Source organism: Haliotis asinina, chromosome 2 (genome assembly GCF_037392515.1).
Source record: "Haliotis asinina isolate JCU_RB_2024 chromosome 2, JCU_Hal_asi_v2, whole genome shotgun sequence".
Classification (NCBI taxonomy): domain Eukaryota; kingdom Metazoa; phylum Mollusca; class Gastropoda; order Lepetellida; family Haliotidae; genus Haliotis; species Haliotis asinina.
The window spans coordinates 93,195,765-93,216,138 of NC_090281.1; the positions used below are offsets into that span (position 1 = coordinate 93,195,765).

Genomic DNA, 20,374 nt, shown 5'->3' on the forward strand with positions numbered 1-20,374 from the left:
CTCAACGTCCCGAGAGGGCATTGACTAACTACAACTGTTGCCTAACCAATCTCAGGCCTTCCGCCTGATTACTTACATGACACCTCTATATAATCATCCTCATCATGCACAGCTCATGGAAGTCTCACTGGTAGGGTGTTCATTTCGCCACAGACTCGTCAGTTGCAATATTGACGCACATTTCAGTTGAGATGGCGTTTGTGTCTGCATGGTTTATTGGCCATATTCATAGACTGCCCAGTGTGGTTGGTACAAGGTCGTCAGTACGAGTGATGTTAATTTCAGATGAAATAGACACTTGTCTGATGAAATGGGGCTCTGGAACTAATGGGACCATTTTGATTTTTTGGGATTGCATGCATTCAAAGTTGATTTTTATTTACCAATGGATGTGAAGACACTTGAGGAAAATAATGAAGCTGGGAGTTTCAGATATTTCATCATTCAGAATAAACCTTGATTTCATGCGTTTGAAAATGTAAAAAAGGGAATTAATAGACGATGTTTGCCTGAATCCAGTCCTGGAGACTCCAAGAGTATTTATTTGCATAAACCTACAGTAATGCTACTTACGAGTCTGTTTCATGAACAATTCCTGAGAGAATATTTCTGAGGTCAATGCAGTTTGCAAACAAAAAAATACATTCTTCCTTTTTTTGGTAACTTTTCCCCCTATAATTACAATCCTCTCACATAAACCAGCCATTTTACTCAAGTGTTGTGTTTTTCTGAAGCTATTATTGCTAGAGTCTCAGCATTTAATGACTAGTTGTTCATTTCAAATGAAAATGATGCCCAACTTCCAATCTTCTCTACTCGTAGGTAATTTCAGAGGGACGTAATACATTTCTTCTCATGCAAGAAATATCACTTGCGTGCACACGCATGTCAAACTGCTGCATCGTACACTGCTGCCTTCAGAGTCTAAGTATACACGGTTACACAAATAGTATGTATTAGGTTTGCCGATAAAGTAAATTACGACAGCGCAACAGAACAATTTAATTACGAAGATAGAAACTGTGCACTGTGTAGGTTCCAATGTATGCATCATGCATGGCTGTTTGACTCAGAGCCTTAATTATTGCTATCTCTCCTCGTACATGGACCTATGTTTGTTTTGACTTAATTTCCTCGGGAAATCAATTCTGTCTGTGATGTATTTCACCTGAAATTGCTGCTGGTTAATAGTAATTTGGGAAGGGTGCCCATTGCTAGTTACGACATAGTGAGCGCACAACCTCCCCCCATGAGACTCTTGCTGACGTTGTAAATAAACATTGTCCAAGATTGCTGGCTCCCAAAATGAAGCTTGCTGTTTTGTTTGAGTGAAAGGAAGATGCGGTCTGGGTGTGTCCATGAAATATGCATTGTATTTGATTTCCCAGTGTAATATGTGCACTGAAACTTATCAAGGTGAATAGTCAGCTGTCAAATTCTGTTAGGATTTAATACTTGGGAGTAGATGGAGATGGCTGAAGCTGGGTGACCTTTGAGACATTCAACAATGAAATATGCCCGATAGAATTGAAATGTATTGGCCTTTCACTTCCTGAAATGGCCAGGGCCTAGATTGTTGAAGCTCTCTTAGCGCTAAGACAGTTGTAAGTCAGTGTTAATGTATGGCACTTATGACTATCTTAGCCCTGAGACAGCTTTGAAAATCTATGTCCAGGAGCAGTGAAACAATAGTCCAAATCATCTTAATTTTCATTTAAATTGCATTTCAGAACGACTTGAGCAATTTTACCTCTATATCTTAATGTCAAGCTGGTCTAGGGTCTATAGAAAACAGAGTCAGTACATGATGGTTTGAACATTGATTAACATATCCGATATTGTTTCAAATATGTTGATAGATAGTTATAGATAAATTGAGCATTGACTGTAAATGGAGGTTGATGATTTGAGCAATATTTCCTAAGGGAGTTTGATTATTTCAGAATTATTTCCAACCAGTCGTTGCTGATATGAGCATGTTTTTCAAACAGTGGTTAATAATTTGAGCATTGTTTCCAACCACTTGTTGATGACTCCAGTTTTAATTCATATAAACATCATTTCACAGCCTGTTGTGCCATCAAATCAGGATTGATTCATGGTGCCGACTACCACTGAAACATACAGTTGTTTTCTAGGTGACAATACTTCCACTTTCCATACATAAATATCTTTGTTGTAGAAATCAGATAAGTAATAAGCACCTTTTAAGTACCAGAATATTTAGACAGCGCCATCGTCTGACACTCAGTCCAGACCTTGCTATAGTCATGGTGACCTTTCCGTCAGCAGTCTAGAGATCTAAAATATTCAGTATCATTTATATTCAGTATCGTTTATATCTGTGCTGTGGATGACTTCAGGAAAGGTTTCTGTATGAATAGTTCAGATTTCACCTGAGATGTTAATTTTAGATGTGAGAATTAAGTAGCAGCATGTCCATTCCTCTGTTATTGTATTCTGTTTGATCTGTTCCTAGTGTCAGTGCTTACCAAGGTAATAGATAGTGCGAGTAAGAAGGAATTAGTGTATATTGCTGAGTGCTAAACAATGAAGAAATAAATCAGGTTCCAACTGTGTAGATTTATGCTTATTCCCATCACTTGATTGTATGGCTCATACACGATTACATAAGGATTTTCATCGTGTGTTTGGAATATTTCTCACTGTAACATCAAACAAACAAATTCTGCTGCTTCAGCAGTATCACCATTATTCTGGGCAGCCGCATAAGCTTTACGTCTAGTTCAATTAAATCGCACCATATCACCATACACAATTGTTTTTGAGACGTAATGCACAGTTGAAATGTCAATAAAGATCAAGGACTGTTTTGTTCGGTTGCCATTAGCAACACTGTACTTAATCACCAGATCTCCACAAATCCAACAGATACACCAATGCTTATGGTATTTCGGCAATGGCTGACTGGATAAGTGAGGTCACCTTGCATAAACTGATTTTCTTGCCATGTTTTTTTTTTTGTGAGACATGATGTGGCAGTGTTTATTTAGCCCACCAGTTTACAACAAAAAGACAATAGATACCCTTTACACAACATCATACTGACAGAAATTACTGTTCACAGCACAATATATGCAATAAACATACTCCCAACCCATGTGTCAGCTGGCCATATTTACGTCATTTATTGTACACCAGCTACCATCCTGTCTACCACCATCATCACTTTTCTATTCTTTTAATAATAAGAAAAACATATAATACCTTGGGCAACTGGTGTGTTTGAGGAGTGGATAGATATCATTCGTCTAATTACTTCTAGAGGTTCTGAAGATAGAAAACAAAAAAAGCTACAAAAACTGTGCAATGATTAACCTTTGTAAGCTTACCTTCCTTGCACTGGATACCGTTGAAGATTTGTTCAAAACACCATGTGTCTAGTTTTGTATTTAATGATCTGTTTGACATTTTCCCCTTTTTGTAATGTGGTTTACTGATTTTGACCCATGAGCATGTACAAGGAGAATATAGACATTTAGAGGCAGTAATGTTGGGCTTGTAAGTGTAAGTCTCATTTATTGACGTGGTTACTGGCATGTTTTACCTTGACTGCATGGAATGTTGCTGCCAGTATCAATCACTGGATTGTTTGACTAGCACTTAGTTTCTTTTCAGGCAAGGCATCAGACCTACTCTTTGGGGGTTAACAAAAAATCAGTTTGACTGAGATGATTTACAGAACATTAAACTTATACTGGTGGGTTTCACAAGGAATCACAGTTCTACTGAAACAGTTCACAAGATGTGAAAGCTGTCCTTTTGGGCTTGGGACCGATCTTCCTTGTAAAGCTGATAGTGTGCTGTCTCTGAAAAGCTTTATGGTGTACTGTCACTAACGTTAAACCCAACATACTCACTAACTCAAAGTGTTTGCACACTTGCCTTGACGTTTCCTTCAGTTAAAGCCTCTTTGTTCTATTTTGGTCAAAAGACAATTAAGTGGAGGTATATCATTACCTTAGGTGGTATTTAACTCCAGGAACGTAGACAACGTTGTATGTTATATGCTGCCAGACTGTCAGCGTTATATTTCTTATTACTTTGCCAATTTGGCATATGTCGTATATTTTAACGAGATCTACATTGAGCATTTGACATTTATACCCTGACTAATATGACAAGAAATGTATTGATTCTGTGGAATTCATTTCCTATGTCCAAGAGGATTCAACTGTGTGATTTATTGTTATTAGTCTGAACAATTATGCTTGGAGTACCCAGTACATGGAGACCAACCTAGGGATCATTTGGGTAGAGTATTCTTCTGGCTCAGTCTTTCTAGGGATTGTACCTACTTTGATGCCATTCCTCACTGGTATCTTACCATTAATACATTCATAAGCCTGTGTTAAGGTCTAGGAGTTAAGAACATCTTAGAACTAGGATTGTTATAAGTCTGTATTACAGTCTAGGACTGAAGATCATCTTAGAACTAGGATTGTTATAAGTCTGTATTACAGTCTAGGATTGAAGATCATCTTAGAACTAGGATTGTTATAAGTCTGTATTACAGTCTAGGACTGAAGATCATCTTAGAACTAGGATTGTCATAAGTCTGTATTACAGTATAGGACTGAAGATCATCTTAGAACTAGGATTGTTATAAGTCTGTATTACAGTCTAGGACTGAAGATCATCTTAGAACTAGGATTGTCATAAGTCTGTGTTAAGGTCAACTATCTGACATTGTAGTGTTTATATCAATTTGTAAAACAGCATCCTATACACTGGGATCATAATGACCACTGACTAAGAGGCTGCCATGATCTCTGTGAACCAATAATCATAGCTGTAGAACAACCAGTAGCTTCAAACTTCTGAAAGTTTGAATCGTGTGTGGGCAAACATTGGTCCATCTGAACCACCCTTCTCCGAAGCTGAGAGTGTGATCCACACTTATTGATATTACAGGTCACACTCCTTAATCCTACTGCCAAGCCATTAGATCAGTGTGAGGTTTGATGTTCTTAATGCTTTCTGAATGCTTTACAAAACACCATAGGGGCACACATATAAAAAGCTTTTCCATGTATTTTTTTCCTCCAATCCATATCTTGTTCAGATGTTGTGACTTGGGGAATGTTGATATCATGGACGACTTCACTATCTATATTCTATTGATCTTACAGAGGGAATGCCAGGCTAATAGCAAGCCCCCTGTTGTTTTTAGGGGCTAGATTTTATCAGCCCTCCTTCTATCAATTTGCAAATTTCCTGGCTCTGGTAGGACAGAAAATGGATTGTGACAAATTTATTTGATGAACGGCCTCTCTCGATCTGCTGATATGGAAAACAGTCATATAAACAACACTGGTCAATCTCGGCTTCACCAGAATCTAGCAAGGGGTAAAAAATTGTATGGGTACAAGTGCAGAGGCGTGAACACGTAGCGACAAGTTTGTGTTGGCAATCAATAAATATGGATGAAGGACTGTCCGGACTGCATGTACATCACACTGTAACTCCATTGTGCCAAACTGATAACAGATTGATTTCCAGTTGACGAGGATTCATTATTGTCAATTTCAGTGGACAAGAGAGGCTGTTTTAAGTGAGGTTGTGGCAGTATTTTCGTTAAGGTTGAAAGTGGGCTCCAAGTCGTTTGATATACTTCGATACAACACTCCTCAGTGCCCTGAAAAGCCATTGAATACCACCAAATAACACTTGATTGCGAACTAAAGGAGGTGGGGACGTAATTTGCCGTCATTCAGCCCCATATGTGGCATGCTGCAAAGTGTAACCATGTTGAACAGAGGTTTTTAACCTCTTTGGAGGAGTAATTCCAGTTTATTTCTCCTGATTCTCATGGTTATAGAAATATTACACTTTCATCTTGGATTTATAGAACTCAGTTGCAATGAATGTAATGTCGATGTCGTCAATTTCGCTACTTACGACATGCTCATAAACTCAAATTGTATTTTTCAAACAGCCTTTCTTGGCTTTTCGTGTAAGAGCTATCTCTTGCTCCCAATTATAAGCGCCTGTAATTTTGCATTTTTGTTTTTGTAACAGTTACCATTCATAAATTTTGTTCAGTACAAGGTGTGTATCCCTCAGAAAACTACAGTCCCCTTCAAATAATACAGGGGAATGAAATTGATTTTGAAATTGACGTTTTCCTTGATAAAAACACATGAAAGTGAACTTGACCTGAAATTTGACATTTGAGCCTTTGATTTCTTTCTGTGGTTAACTTTTGATTTTTCTCCTTGTGTAGATGCATGTGCAATCTCACCGTGTCAGATATTTCAACAGTTAACTAAAGTTAACATACCAGGAGCCAAAGGAATATGTATAATTCCCACAAGGCTTTCTTTCTCAAGCAATGGGCACATTGTCAAAAACAGCTAAAAACATGAAATGAGAAAAATATGCTGGTTTAGGAATGATGAATTAGAGAAGCTGGTTATGAAAGAGATTTTGGACAGGCTTGTCTCTGGTGGCATAGGTCTATGGAGATGGAGAGGCCTGCCCAAAGTAAAGGACTTGAAACACGAACATTACTATCAGCTAGGAAGTATTTATAAATATGAACAGTAGGTTTGGAAGAATCCATGGAAATATGATCAGGTGGAATCTGTGGTTTGAACCCCACATGGGTACATCTTGGCACTTTCTTGTGTCTTCCATGATGGTGGCAAACAAGGGTAATTTACACACACAAAGAATCACGACAAGGTGGGGGAAAGTAAGCAAGACTATCAGCCAGGTACACAGGTATGTGGTAGTTGGAAGACCACAAAGAGGATGAAAGCATCAAATATTTTCAAACAGCCAGGCCACCAGGTATACATCATTTCAGCCTCAGAAGAAAACTGACGAAAACACAAGGAAGGTAATATTGTGAAAGAAAAACAGTGACAGAAGATTAAAAAAGGGATGAGGAACACCACAGAGAAGAAACATCAGCTGAGAGCGTTCCACTGAACAGATTTGTATTTCAGCTATGCATCACAAATGAAGAGGAGAGTGCCCCACACAAGTGCAAGGTTTCAGAAGTGCCAACTGTCGTCCACACATGTTTGCCATAGTTTTACAACCTCTGTCAGTGTGGTATCATGTGCTTGGCAGTGAAAAAGAAAACAGTTGGAGAAGGACAATTTCAAGTAGAACTTCCATATTGAAACATTTCAAATTCCAAATACCAGTGAGAATTTAAAGAACATTTTTGCAGCCCAAATCTTAGGGATATAACAAGTATGCTGCTGTTAACCTGCACACCACCTGGTGTCTGTTAGATACCCACATATATCGCATATCAGTATAACATGCAATGGTTGGAGAGGTCAGAGTGGAATGGTTGTCTTTTTTGGCAGAAACTCCAGTCTTCATTTCTTGTGATGTGATGACAGCCTTGCCTCTCATAAGAAGCGTCGGAACATGCTAGAATAAAGATTCCTGTAATTTGGGCTTTAACATGTTTACCATTGATCCAAGACATTTGAGCAGTGAGGTCTTGGAATAATATTCCTTGGTTACTGGAAATGGTTTTGCCAAAATGTTGCTTGAGATTTGGTAATGAATGTTTATGAAAGTGTGTTCATTGTGGGCACGAATTGCTTTAACCTCCATTGCTTAGATTATTCCATGTTTGGTTTAAGCCTTCATGTGATCATTTTGTGCTTTGAATTAGATAATGCCATCATCTGAACATTGGAGACTTCCCGTCTTTTTTATTTCGTTGTTGTTGGAAAATAATGCAAAATATATTTCAGTATTTACATTTAACTATAGTGTAAAAGGTATGTGAAAAGTAAGAAGTAAACATCTGGCAAACTAAGGAAATCGGTTTTACAAAGCAGAACTCCTTAACAAGTGAGATCACAGGGAATTAACTTCAGAAACTCATTTTTCTGAAGATTTGTACAGATACTAGTCCAGTGGACCAGAACATACCTAATTACATGGTCCTAAGAGTATCTAGCTAGTCAGGATGGAACAACACATAAATGTTTACTGTCTTGAAAATACTCTCTATTTTATGCAGTTCTGAATTGATGGAAAAGTGAAGCATTAAGAACTTGTGTGTAATTGTAGCCCCCAAATGATACCAGTCCACAAAGACTACCCTCACTGAAGTTGTGCTTGTTCACAGCACAATGCAGAAGGCTGCGTTCGTTTGAATTGATCGTGCAACTGAATGTGGAACTCTATGATCCTATCATTTATCAAGCAGAACTGGTCTATTATGTGTAGACCACAGTCTTTCTGTAACCACAGATATTCCAGCAAGGACGGTATCGTCTGGTACTAACAAATCTTAAAATCCTTTCTCTGGTTCTGTCATAGTCCGAGCAGTTTCTCATTTCTGGAAGTCGATTACCAATAAGCTGTAGAAGCGGTGAAGCAGATAGTGGAAGATTGGCTCTCGTGTTTGTTTAGTCCAGTTGGTTAACCCATCACCGCCCTGCCAGAAAATCATATCATATACATTGCCATCCCAGTGAAACTCATCCCTTCTTAATGACAATTTGATTGGGTTTGGTTTCAACAATTACTGAGCCGAAGTATAAGTAAAGCATTGAGACAGGTCTCTTGAGAGATGCTAATTTCACATTGATAGCAGAGGGTCTCAACAGGGGGTACTGACTTTTGAACTCAAATCAAATTAATCATGCAATCAAATGTCAAGTGACACTATAAAAGGTATTAAAATATAAGAAAAATAACTTTTTCATGTTTAGTGATTGTTTTGAGTTTGTTTGAGGAAGAATATTAAATGTTTAAGTATTAAATCTTCACTCCTCCCCCCTTTAGATTCTCATCAGCTGATATCCCACCGAGAGCTCTAATTTATAGGTAGGTTTAGCTTGTCAGGCAGGTGATTCTGCTCCATTTCTCAGCCCTCATTACAAACGCGGGCAGGTTAGCAATATGTTTGTTTTAAATGTTAAGGTTGATTGAAGGGTCATTGGCCCTGTGTTGAATGATAGTGTTGAATGATCTGTAGAAGATCTGATTTCACATGTGACCTGTGTTGGCCCAGCAGAGAAGAGAACGAGCCAGCTGACAGTGAAATGTATGTTCATGAGTGCTGAGTGGTAAATACATGCTCGTTAATTGGTTTTCCAAAGCAAATTGTTGGAACTAACTTGGTTAGCTCTTTTCAAAGGGAACAACACAAAGGTCAGATGTGATTGAGCATACTGATTGGCATAAGTGTGGTTTTTTGTGTGTAACTGTACTGCGGAGATTTGATGCTGATGGTGGTGTAATAATTGCACCAAGGGTAAATCCCCTGGTATGTTAACGGCTGACTATGGTATCCAAGCTGCAAACAGCTCATGTTTCAGTTTAACAAGTTTGAAATGAACATTTTTAAAATTAAATTAGTTTTTTTATTTAGAATAAAATACAATAAAAAGAAGCCCGGAGACTTTCTTCAGGCCCTGAAATACATGTACCCAATATAGCCCGTGAAGTCTGGAATGCATGGCAAGACTGGATTTCCTGTGTTTCAGAAAATGAAGAAAATCTTTGAGCTCCTTTTTATTTTGTTATTTTATTTTAATTTTTACTGTAAAATATGTTCATTTCAGAGACTACCTCTTAGTCTTCTTGTTCAACATAGCACACAACAGTGTTTCAGTTCCATGAAGGTTATCTAGTGATTGATCGTTTGAGCAATGATTAAGGGTTAGCAACATGCCACATTTTTAAGCTGACCAGGAAGATCAGTAGAATAAGCTGATGGTTGTGTTCCATAATGAGGCATATGCCTTGTGTTTTGTCACATTGGCTTTAGGGAGACATTTTGCTGAAAATATTGATGTATTTGGCTGCTGGACCTGGTTATGTGATTCCCAAATTGCCTTTCATACAGACTTGAAACTGATTATGAGTGATATTACCTAGAGGTCTGCAATAATATGCTTCATTTTCTTAAAATTAGGGAATCTCTTGATGCCTTTCTTTTATATCAAACAGAAATTTAATGAAATGTCTGTATTTATTTCATTGACAAAATGTCAGAAATTAATTAACTTAATCTTTAACCCTTTATGTAGCATGGTAGAAATTGTTCACTGATAACGTTCTTGATCTTTTGCAGCTATGTCGATGTTCGAGGAAGGTGAGAAGGTGGCACAGGACTCGGACCCCACCTTGCAGCACGTCAACTGTGCCTTCAACTTCTCCCGCAACGGATATTCAACATTACGGCCAGGTAATCTATATGGATTTTCTTACTTAGGGGTCCAGTATCCCTGGACAGTATTGCATGTTTAGGAGGATCTCATGTATCCTGTCATATTGGATGTATCAAGTAATCATGCTGGTATTGAAGGTCCAGGGGATCCTCACTAGCCTTTTCTCATATTGTGGGTTTAGGAGGATCTCCAGGTTAGCACTGGACAAGGAAAACCAAGTTCTATGGAAAGTCAACTTCTTTATTGCAATGGTTGCAGTGTTTAGATGCAGGTACTTCCACTGTTATCAAGCAAGTGATGGACAGTTATGTAAGTACCCATGTTGTGCTGGTCTCAGGGGATCTCCAGAACTCAGTTGCATGTAGAAATCTCATCGGTACAGCTATTTTTGTATGGGAGTAGGTACAGGCTCAGCACTTCATGCAAGAGGGTTCTGTATCCCATGCTGATGTTCAGGGGCAGAAGGTCAGACATCGACAAGAGTTCTTGACTGTTGCTTTGGGTGCTCTTCGAGATGATTTGGAAAGTGACTATAGTACCAGCCAGAATATTGCACCCCTATGAAATGTTTCACTAAACCTCACCCTCACCTAAAAACTCATCTATAAAACTCATTTTTCAAAATCTTTTTTTTTTATGTTATTGATATGTAAACACTTTGTCAGGAAGATCAAAACTACTTTACATCTGTCATTATTATATCTTAAACATTCAGTAGGTTGTTTGTTGAGATAAAACCACCATTTGTGTCTGATTACTGCAACAGTTTTTATATCGCTGATAAAATGGATTCAACTAGTTTATCAGTGAGAAAGGAGAGTTCTTCAGTGACAACAGATATAAGATGTAAAGAAAACACTTGATTTTTTTCTTTCAATTTTCAAAATTGGCAAGATAAAAGTGATGTAAACAAGCCTTCAAGGCCTCCAACACAAGTTATCAAAGGTCACATGACTCACCAGTGTCGGTGACAACAAGCCGCTAGAACGCGACTTGTGTTACATGGAACATTTTCAGAGGCGGCCCTTGTGGTGCTCATTGCTACAAGGTCAAGTGATCCCAAGGGAAAGCAACACAGGCCCTGCTCACTGGGGTTGGCAGTCACGCCCTTTCCTCACTGTTATTGACATGGCATCTCAAGGGAGAAAGAGGATGGGTGGGTTCAGATACATTGGAGGCCATCATTTATAATGTATCTTTTTATGTTGTGAAGGAGACCTTTGGGGTCTGGTTCTGGGGAGGACATGGGTTGGGTACCTTGGGTTCACTTGATGATGATATGGCATGGGTTCCATGGGATGTCTCGATGATCCGAAACCACACTTCGTCATACAGAGTTGACTCCCTTACCTGGACCAGGATGAATTGATCACAATTTTGATTTCCAGATTTCTTCTTATTATGATTTTACCTGAATGTAATAGTTTGTTTAGTAAATTCATTACTTTGGGTCTTGTATCCAGGATTATCTACCAAGAACAGGGATAAAAAAGTGACCTACAGTGTTATGTAACTTTTGCATGTCAGAAACACATGATCATGGGTGCCAGTCTTAGTTCATCTTCGTTTAAGGTTTACCATAACCCTGCTTATGGGCTTTACCTATGTGAATAAACCTTTGGGTTTTCTGCCCTCATGAATCTAATGCATCATGATGTAAGGGAAATGCTCAGGATTAAACCCACCTACCTCACTCACTCACTCACTCACTCACTCACTCACTCACTCACTCACTCACTCACTCACTCACTCACTCACTCACTCACTCACTCACTCACTCACTCACAATCCCACCACAATGTGAAATGTTGAAAATCAAGCAGCTGCTTGCCACACAATCTGCCCAGCAGCTGAGTCTCAAGAAACCTTTCATGCCACTTCTGATCTTTTGATTGTGTGATGGGTGTTATGTGGGTCTTGGCTCGACACATACCACCTGTGTTGTTGCTGCATGTTCTCTTGGCTTATCATGCTGAGTGTAACAAGGTTTTTGTGAGAAACAAAGCCACCCTATGACTCTGGTTGCTGTAACCTCCTTACAGCCTCACACAACAACAATGGCAGTCTGAAGCCTGGACTCTGGAAGGTGGTGCAGTGGGGGAGCCTATTGGTTAAAGTGCCTGTCTATTACACTGAAGGTCTATGTTTGACTCCCAACATGGGTACATTGTAAAGTCTATTTCTGATGTTCCCCACTGTGACATTGCTGAAATAGTGATGGCTTGAGACATCAATCAATCAATCAATCAATCACTTCATATTTATAGCATACTTTCTTGAAAAAATTTCGTCTGTTAATTTTTATAAGATGGTATTAAATATGTTAACCATTTCATCAGATTAAAAACTTGTGTCTGATTGTAATCATTTCGTGAAACTGTACAAATGTTGCATCTCGCCATTGGGCATTAAACACATTCACTAACTGTCTGAAACTTGGCAGTCATGAACTAGCGCATATTAAATTGTTTTCTCCAAAGCTGTTAAAGAACATGTGAATTTTTTGTATGCCTGTCTTTGTTGACAAATTGGCTATGGTTACACAGAAGATGTGAGTGTTCTTTTCTCCTTCGGAGTCGTATAAAGTGTTAACTTGTTTATAAACTTCTGTAATTGTTGCTTACACACAACCGTCTGTAAGTGCACATCAATAAAGTCGCTCATTTCCACACAGAAGGGGAAAGAAATCATCAACAAATGACACTGTTATCGCCATTCCGCAGGGGCTGTGTGGAATCTGCAGGTCATGATGCCTCTGATTATATAAGCTACAGGGCCAGTGGTTGTAGGTCTCGGCCAAGCCATGCAGATTGTTTTCGGATTCATCCGAGTTTGTAGGCCGACATTAAGTAATATGAGAGCAACGATGGATCAGGAGGTATTAGGTAATGTGATTTTAAGGTCTCTGTTTTCCTGAGATAAGAACTCTCCATCGCTCAGAGGGAAATTCAAAGAGCAGAGCTTGTGCAGTTGTAGATTTGGTTGTAAGATAATCTCATCCATCAAACCGATTTGGACACGACTTTGGGAGGAAATGCGTGTTGGATCTTCCAAGATGTTCAGGAGGTTTTTGCTTCAAGATGTCGAAATGCATAGATTGATCATGGCTCTAAACCTTTAGTAGGAGTCTTGCAGGTTTTTGAAACTTGTTTAATTGCATGCATAATAAAAATACTAAAGTAGCTGGAGAGTAATGGCCTGATGATGAATCTGAAGGTGACTGTTTTATGATGTATTGTCATCTGACCTGTCAGGAGGCTTGCACATGACAAAGTGTTATTGCTGTAACACGTAGATTGTGCAAAAAAAAATAAATTATTCTTCACACTGTTGCCCGTTTATTCAAAATATTCAAAAGTTCTCCGCGGTGGTTTAATTGGAAATGCAGAATTTTGGGCATTCCCTTGAGGTTAGCAGTTTGTCAAATCTATTGGTCATATTTTATGCTCAAAGGGACAAATTTCACAGTTTTGCTTTTTTGATGTGTATTTTATTCCAGGGAGCATCAGGTCGTAGTTTAGGCAGATCAAATGTCTTTTTGGCTGTTGACGATGACGAGACAGATTGAATTTGAAAGGCCAAGCTTGTGCACATGCGTGACTCACAAGTGTACATTTCATTGTCTTTGTTGAGATTGACTGATGAGTTTTAAGTTGAATCTCACTTGTTTACTTTTCACAAAATTGATTGATTTGGAGTGAAATTAGTGTTGCCATGGTAACCATGAAGACTTTAATACAATTTTGGTGATAAATTTCAGACTTAAACATTTCTTTAATATCATTAGGCCCTGTCTTTGTTTCATCAGCCAAGTCATGTTTTGTGCAATGGCTGACATCAGTGGCAACAATTGTCTATAACTCCGGATTATTTCACTGGAGACTGCTGTTGATGAAATCAAATATGGTCAGTGGCATAAAATTTTGCTGTTGTTGAATAATGAAAGAAATACGACCCAAATGCTTAGTCACTGTGAAACTAAGAATGGACGCTTCATAATGTCATTTGCAACTTAAGACTTGAAAAATTACTGGGTACAATTGAATTAATTCTATTGGCATTGATAAACTGAGAAACACTCAAGTTACAAGAAATAGTAAGAGCTTGCGGCATTACACTGTCATTATTCCTGGTTCTAGTTTCCTTGGTTTAAAGTGAAGGGTAATGTGGTGGATGATAGAATTTTCGATGTTTATGTGTCAGTTGAGATTATTTTTATGTTTAACACAGTAAAACATTAAACTTAATGCACTCATGGCAGTTTCCTGTAGTGTCATTGTACTGTGCGGGTTAATTTTGTTTGAGTTTAACTAAACTTTACTGCATTTCAGGCTCCCATGGCAACCAGTGGGGAACACCAACGCCATTACCCATTCCAAAGTTAGTGATGTTCGGTCAGCCTCTAACAGAACAGATTCCACCAAAGTCTTTCTGGCAGAGCCAGTTCGGACAGGACAGAGCAGGGTTTATTCAGTTCAACTTCAGTCTTTCGGCAACAGCCATATTGGGTGTTTATGGAAGACGGAGTGCCCCACCCACCCACATCCAGTACGACTTCATGAAGAGATTGGAAGGAAACCGAGTTGAATCATCACGGTCAAAAAGGGCTTTGTCGAAGGTCAGCATAAAAACAAAAATAAATGTTTCCTAGTATTCAGATGTCAGAATGTTTTATGATATGCTTTGGTAAACACTATATTTGTCTTCTTTCATCAGCAATGTAACCTTTTTGGAACTGGGATCTTTTATCCCAATGACCTCTGCTGTGACCTTTGACCCCTGTTGCAGATGAATGCAGGCAGGATGAGGCTGGTAGAGTTCTTGACGTCTGGAGATTGGTACCTGGGTATCTATAATGACAATGATGAACCACAGACTGTCACGCTGGAAGCTGACAATATCAGTAAGCACACATCTGTTTCTGCAAAACACTTAGCTGGTCAAAACTACACCAAATACTGGTAGTCATTTGAAACCCATTAGAAACTAGTTTTGAGTAGCATATATGCTATATGTAATAGTAATTACGTAACTGTCATGGAATATTGTTAGACCAGATCTTAACATAATCTTAGATTTTTCCATACATTCACAGTTTTGACAAACTTCACTTTACTGGAAGAGCCCACTAATGGGCTTCAACCATTGTGGGGAATCAAACCTGGTGCTTCAGCATTATGAGTGAACGCTTTAACCACTACCCCTCTGTTCATCAAGTCGTTAACAAAGTGGCAGATCAGTTAATGTTGTTTTTGAGTCTGTTACAACATGAAACTCTGTAATGTCTGTCTACCAAGATAAAGTCAGAGCATTATTGTCTGGGAATGTGTGTCTGCTGTCAATATGTGCACGGAAAATGTCTTATCCTTCTGAGCTTCCGCATCATATTTGAAATTACCGATGTTTGAGCTATATAAGTAAAGTGTCTTGCTATGTTATCAGTCCCAGTAGCAATTAGGCTGGCCAGCCTCCACATTGACATTTGGAAAGCGAGACTGTCGATGGCAAGTGTGGATTTTATGGTCATTTCTGGCAGTGGCTAGTCTTTCAGAGGCACTTATATCTACGTCTGATGTAGAAGTGTGATTTGTACAAGTGTAACCTCTCCAGAGTATACAGACGACTTTTGCTGATGTTCTTATCGGCCAGACTAGTTGATATTATCAGATGAGCATTAATTGTCAGCGTGGTACTTCCAGACATCTCTGACCTACACCCCTTCGGCAGTCTTCATCTTCACTGAATGTCAGTTGTCTGGACAGTATTATGTTAACATTTAGGTGACAAAAATGTTCGTCTGGCAAAATTCTGTCTGTATTAATTGTTTAAGAATTGTTAATATTTTTTCCGATTTTCAGGAATGCATAGTGGTTGTCCAGGTGATTGCCATGGTAATGGGCGTTGTGTTGGCGGCAGGTGTCAGTGTTTTCCCGGTTACCAAGGAGAAGACTGTGCTGAAAGTGAGTTTGGCAAAAAAAAAAAGTATTTAAAAAGTATTAAATAGCAAACTTCTCACTGAGATATCAGGTCGATGTAGATTAGGGTTATGGTGAATACACACTTGATCTCTCCTGCCCACAGACAATCATCGTCAGAGGCAGTATGATGAGTATGATCATGATTATTCTGGCATTTGTCTTACACCCCATTCTGTCCCTCACCAGACAGGAATGACTTTCCTTACTTAATAAATTAGGCTGCTCACTATTCTTTTTTTGTCAAAATTGAAAAAAAGCATTACAACTTCTTTGCACATTATTAGGCTGAGCCAGGTCTTTCAACAAGCAGTTAAATTAGATTAGGCCATGATTTTGTCCCCCTTGATGGTGCTGCAGTGAATACCCCTACATCTAACACTGCACGCAAAATTCATCATACCACAAATTAAATAATGTGTGTTTGATCACTTACTGTCAGTTGTGCCTCTGGATTGCTAAGCAAATAAACACAGGCCCATTGTAAGTGATACAAATGGTTATCAGAGCCTGGACAACTCAACTTTGGGGAATTCCAGTGAGCGATGTTATTAATGGCCCAACTTGAAGGAGGAATGGAGCAAACAGATATTATTCAGAATGGCTGACTCACCGTGCCTCTGTCCTCTAATTATTTTGCTGTCCCCATCGTGTCTGCATGGACGTCCATGCAAGAATGGACGTCCTCTCTCACACACGGTAATTCATTGTCGGTATAATCCGCCAACTTTATGGTGTCGAGACAGGATGGTAATGAGGTTAAAACTCATATTTTCTTGTAAAATTTATCATTAACCTCGACGGGGAGACAGGATTATCATGGCTGACACCACTGCGAGGTTGCAGATACGGGACACGGAACACAGAGCACAAATAAATGCCTTTTTCCACAAGATCAACTCCAAAAGTGATCGGATTCGTAATTGGTTTAAGCGATGGAATTGACATCACAGGAAATGCTGGACAAAACGTGAAAACAAATGCATTTTTTGGCAGATGGCCCAAAAACCTGTGGGGTTTTCAGCCCCTTGAACTGTCGAAATGAGACTTGCTTGGGCATCTGTGACAAATTCAAAATAAATGACATTTGTCCAGAAGAATGCTCTGAAACTTTGTTAGTGTAGCTATTGTGTCTGTTGATGATGCCCGCTAACAGTTGGCTGCTCTGAGTTGGGCCAGGATCTCCTGGAAGAATTACGAAGAACGAGCTGACGCGCTCAGATTAATCAAAGTGTCACCAAGGGGTATTAGACCTTTAGAATCAAAAGCCAGAATTAAGTGAAACTTCCTCCTAGATCCATCTCTTTCCTCCCTCTCCTTGCTTCTTGGAACGGCAATAACAGCACAAGCAAGGGTCATGTGAAGCCATTGTTCTGGCATAGATGATTCAGTCAGCAGGACTTGCTCTCACCATTTCTCCAATTGAAAACTGCATCCGAAATTGAAACATTTTCCTTTCACGTGTCCAGCGTCCAGGCAAAAAGTTTCCTCAAGCTTTCAAACATGTTCCTCACGCATTCACACTTTAATCAATGGCAGCCACTATTGTCAAAAATATGTTTGAACATTGAAATTGAACTAGTCTCTCTGTCTCTCCAAACATTAGTGAATTTTACCGACTTGATGCAGATAATGGTATGAATTACTTAATAGTAATGACCATTGAAAAATAAATATTGTCTTTTATTCAAATTGAATTTCAATAATCTAAACATACCATTGTCATGGAGGTGGATACTGGTTTTCAAAAGAAGTCAAGTTGGTTTATTTTCATTTCCTGTTTTTCCGGGGATGTGGAGTATCAAGTGGTATTGTATGTCTCCTGTGTCATCGAGGGGTAGGAACTGTGTTTTTTTTAAACCTCGGGAAGAATTAATAGGTTTTTTTTCACTGGTGAAATGGAGAAGGATTTTGTGTCCCATTTCAATCAATTTAATCATCACAAAATGTCTGGACTTCATTTTCCTCAATTTCCAAGTATCAACATATCATAGCTTCACTTTGGAAACTTGATTATTTTGAGAATTTTAGATAACCAAGAGATGAATTTTCAGTAAAAAAATTGTCATTCCAAAATGAAATTGTCTCATTTAGGGAATCCGTCCCAATTTCCCCCAGATAACATCATGGGCATGCCCAAATCCCCTGTGACCACTCATGTTCAAAGGCCATATTCAGTCAGTCAAATTATTATTTTCAAATGTCAAAAAATCAATATGGCAGTCTAATTGTTTGTGAGAAGGACCTTAGGCACAACGGCCCCTCCGTGATATTTTCCTATTATGGGGTCGCGCCACTGCAGCGAGAAATACCCCTGTGTCGTCTAACGAACAAAGCCCACAGTCGAAATGTTACCATTCCTAGCAGACCTGTGACTGTCTTGTATGAAGACAAAAGGACCTGTACTAATCAAATATCGGCACTTCTGTTTCTCTTTCATGGACATTGACGACATTTACAATGAATAAAGGAAGTCCATTTCCTCATTTGTTGTTGTAATTGGAGCGCGTCACTTTCGTTTCTAACATTTGCAAACTTTGGGGTCAAATTATATGCTATTGTCTGTTGATTAACTGACTACCCAACCCCATTGATAGAGAAACATGAAATGAAATGTAAACAGTTGTTCGTGGAAGGAATTAATATCAATATTTGGAAAATTATACTGATTGTTTCACATGTCATTGTACGTTTGGTTAGATCATATGCAGGCACAGATAAGTTGACAGAATTAATATCGTTGTCACAGGGGCATCAAGTTTGCAAAATAAGGAGATGGACATTGCACAATACTAGAAGAATCTCTTTTTGTTTAAGATAAAGAAAAAATGTTACCTTCAATTTTGAATATTTATTTGAATAGTTTCTGTCATATGGGTCAACATGAAAGGACAGGTTTAGCCTTTGCAAACAGATTATGTGTTGTGATGGTGGCTGTAGACAGTGATAAGTGGCCATTTTGAATGGGCCAAGACTTCATACCAGTGTTCAGAGGGTGATAATAGTTCTGAGAAAGTATCTTGCTGTCGACCATTGGTTGTCAAGATTGTTAGTAGCAGCCTGTTGTGGTAATGTGGTGATTACACTCTGAAGTAACAATCCCTGTTCCACAGATAGCTTCACACTACCAGTCAGTGTTTACTTACTTCAGTCCAAGTTCTCCATCTTGCAGGTTTCAGGTTTTGCAAAAAAGGCTTCAAATGCTAATACACAATGCATTGTAGTGACTAATAACTATATTTTTCTTACAGCATTGCAAGGCTTTTTTGTGCCTTCAAAGAAGGTGCAACTTAAGGCCCTGAAACACCATATTCAAAAGAAAGACAAGTTGTTATTCATTAAGAAAAGTCTAATGTATCCATGTTCTTCCAGCATAACGCCTGTTTGAGACTTGGTTTTATTCTGTTGTTTTTGATTCCAGACAAATGTCCAATTCTGTGCAGCGGCAATGGTTTGTATGCTCACGGTGTGTGCAAGTGCCACATGAACTGGAAGGGACGAGAATGCGAGTATCCTGAAAATGAATGCCAAGTCCCCAACTGTAACGGAAATGGACATTGTATCAATGGGCAGTGCGTCTGCTTCCAAGGGTTCCAAGGACCAGATTGTGGAATTGGTAAGTTCTGTTTTTCTCATGCCTTTCACCCGCCTGGGTTAATGGTAGACCCACTCATATGTTGCAACATTGTTGGCAGCATCTTCCATTTATGATTCAGAGGTATGCCTAATGTCCTAAAAGAGCAAACTGAAGGAACTGTGTTATTGGGAGACCTGGCTGGAAAACCTATGGGATTCGTATTGACATATGAGACTTGTCCCTTAAGACTGAGGAATAAACAGTACCAGCATGTAGAAAAGTCTTCTTTTAATGTTTGACAATTCCTTTTCTGTCACAGAAGTTCCAGAAAGAAATACACTTACAAAAGTCTCAGAACTTTGTTGAAAGAAAGCCAATAAATATAATGGAATGTTGTCAGCAAAGAAACTCTCTTATCTATAAAAAGAGAAAGAAAAGAAAATTCATTTTGATTTTTTTTTTCTTCTCCAAAGTTAATAAGAAAACTGAGTGTCATGGTTGGTACTTTGAATTAGATTCATTTCAAATAAGGGTTGTGCAGTAAAACATTTCAAGCTAATGCTTAAGGGTGGTTAGTTCAGAACTACACAATATTGTTAAAGATGGTGGCTAAAGCCTTGTCTGTGACAGATAAGAATAGTCAG

The 20,374-nt window shown here is 38.8% G+C and overlaps 1 protein-coding gene across 10 annotated transcripts in view; it reads left to right on the top strand.

The window, feature by feature from the left end:
* Positions 1-20,374, top strand: part of LOC137274609 (teneurin-m-like) — a 303,728-nt gene that overhangs the window by 247,868 nt on the left and 35,486 nt on the right. For all 10 annotated transcript variants that reach the window (XM_067807895.1, XM_067807889.1, XM_067807897.1 and 7 more), the window contains 5 exons: positions 10,082-10,195; positions 14,510-14,796; positions 14,967-15,081; positions 16,037-16,138; positions 19,575-19,769. In XM_067807895.1, coding sequence (XP_067663996.1) covers positions 10,082-10,195; positions 14,510-14,796; positions 14,967-15,081; positions 16,037-16,138; positions 19,575-19,769 — 813 coding nt within the window. The remainder of the gene's footprint in view (positions 1-10,081; positions 10,196-14,509; positions 14,797-14,966; positions 15,082-16,036; positions 16,139-19,574; positions 19,770-20,374) is intronic.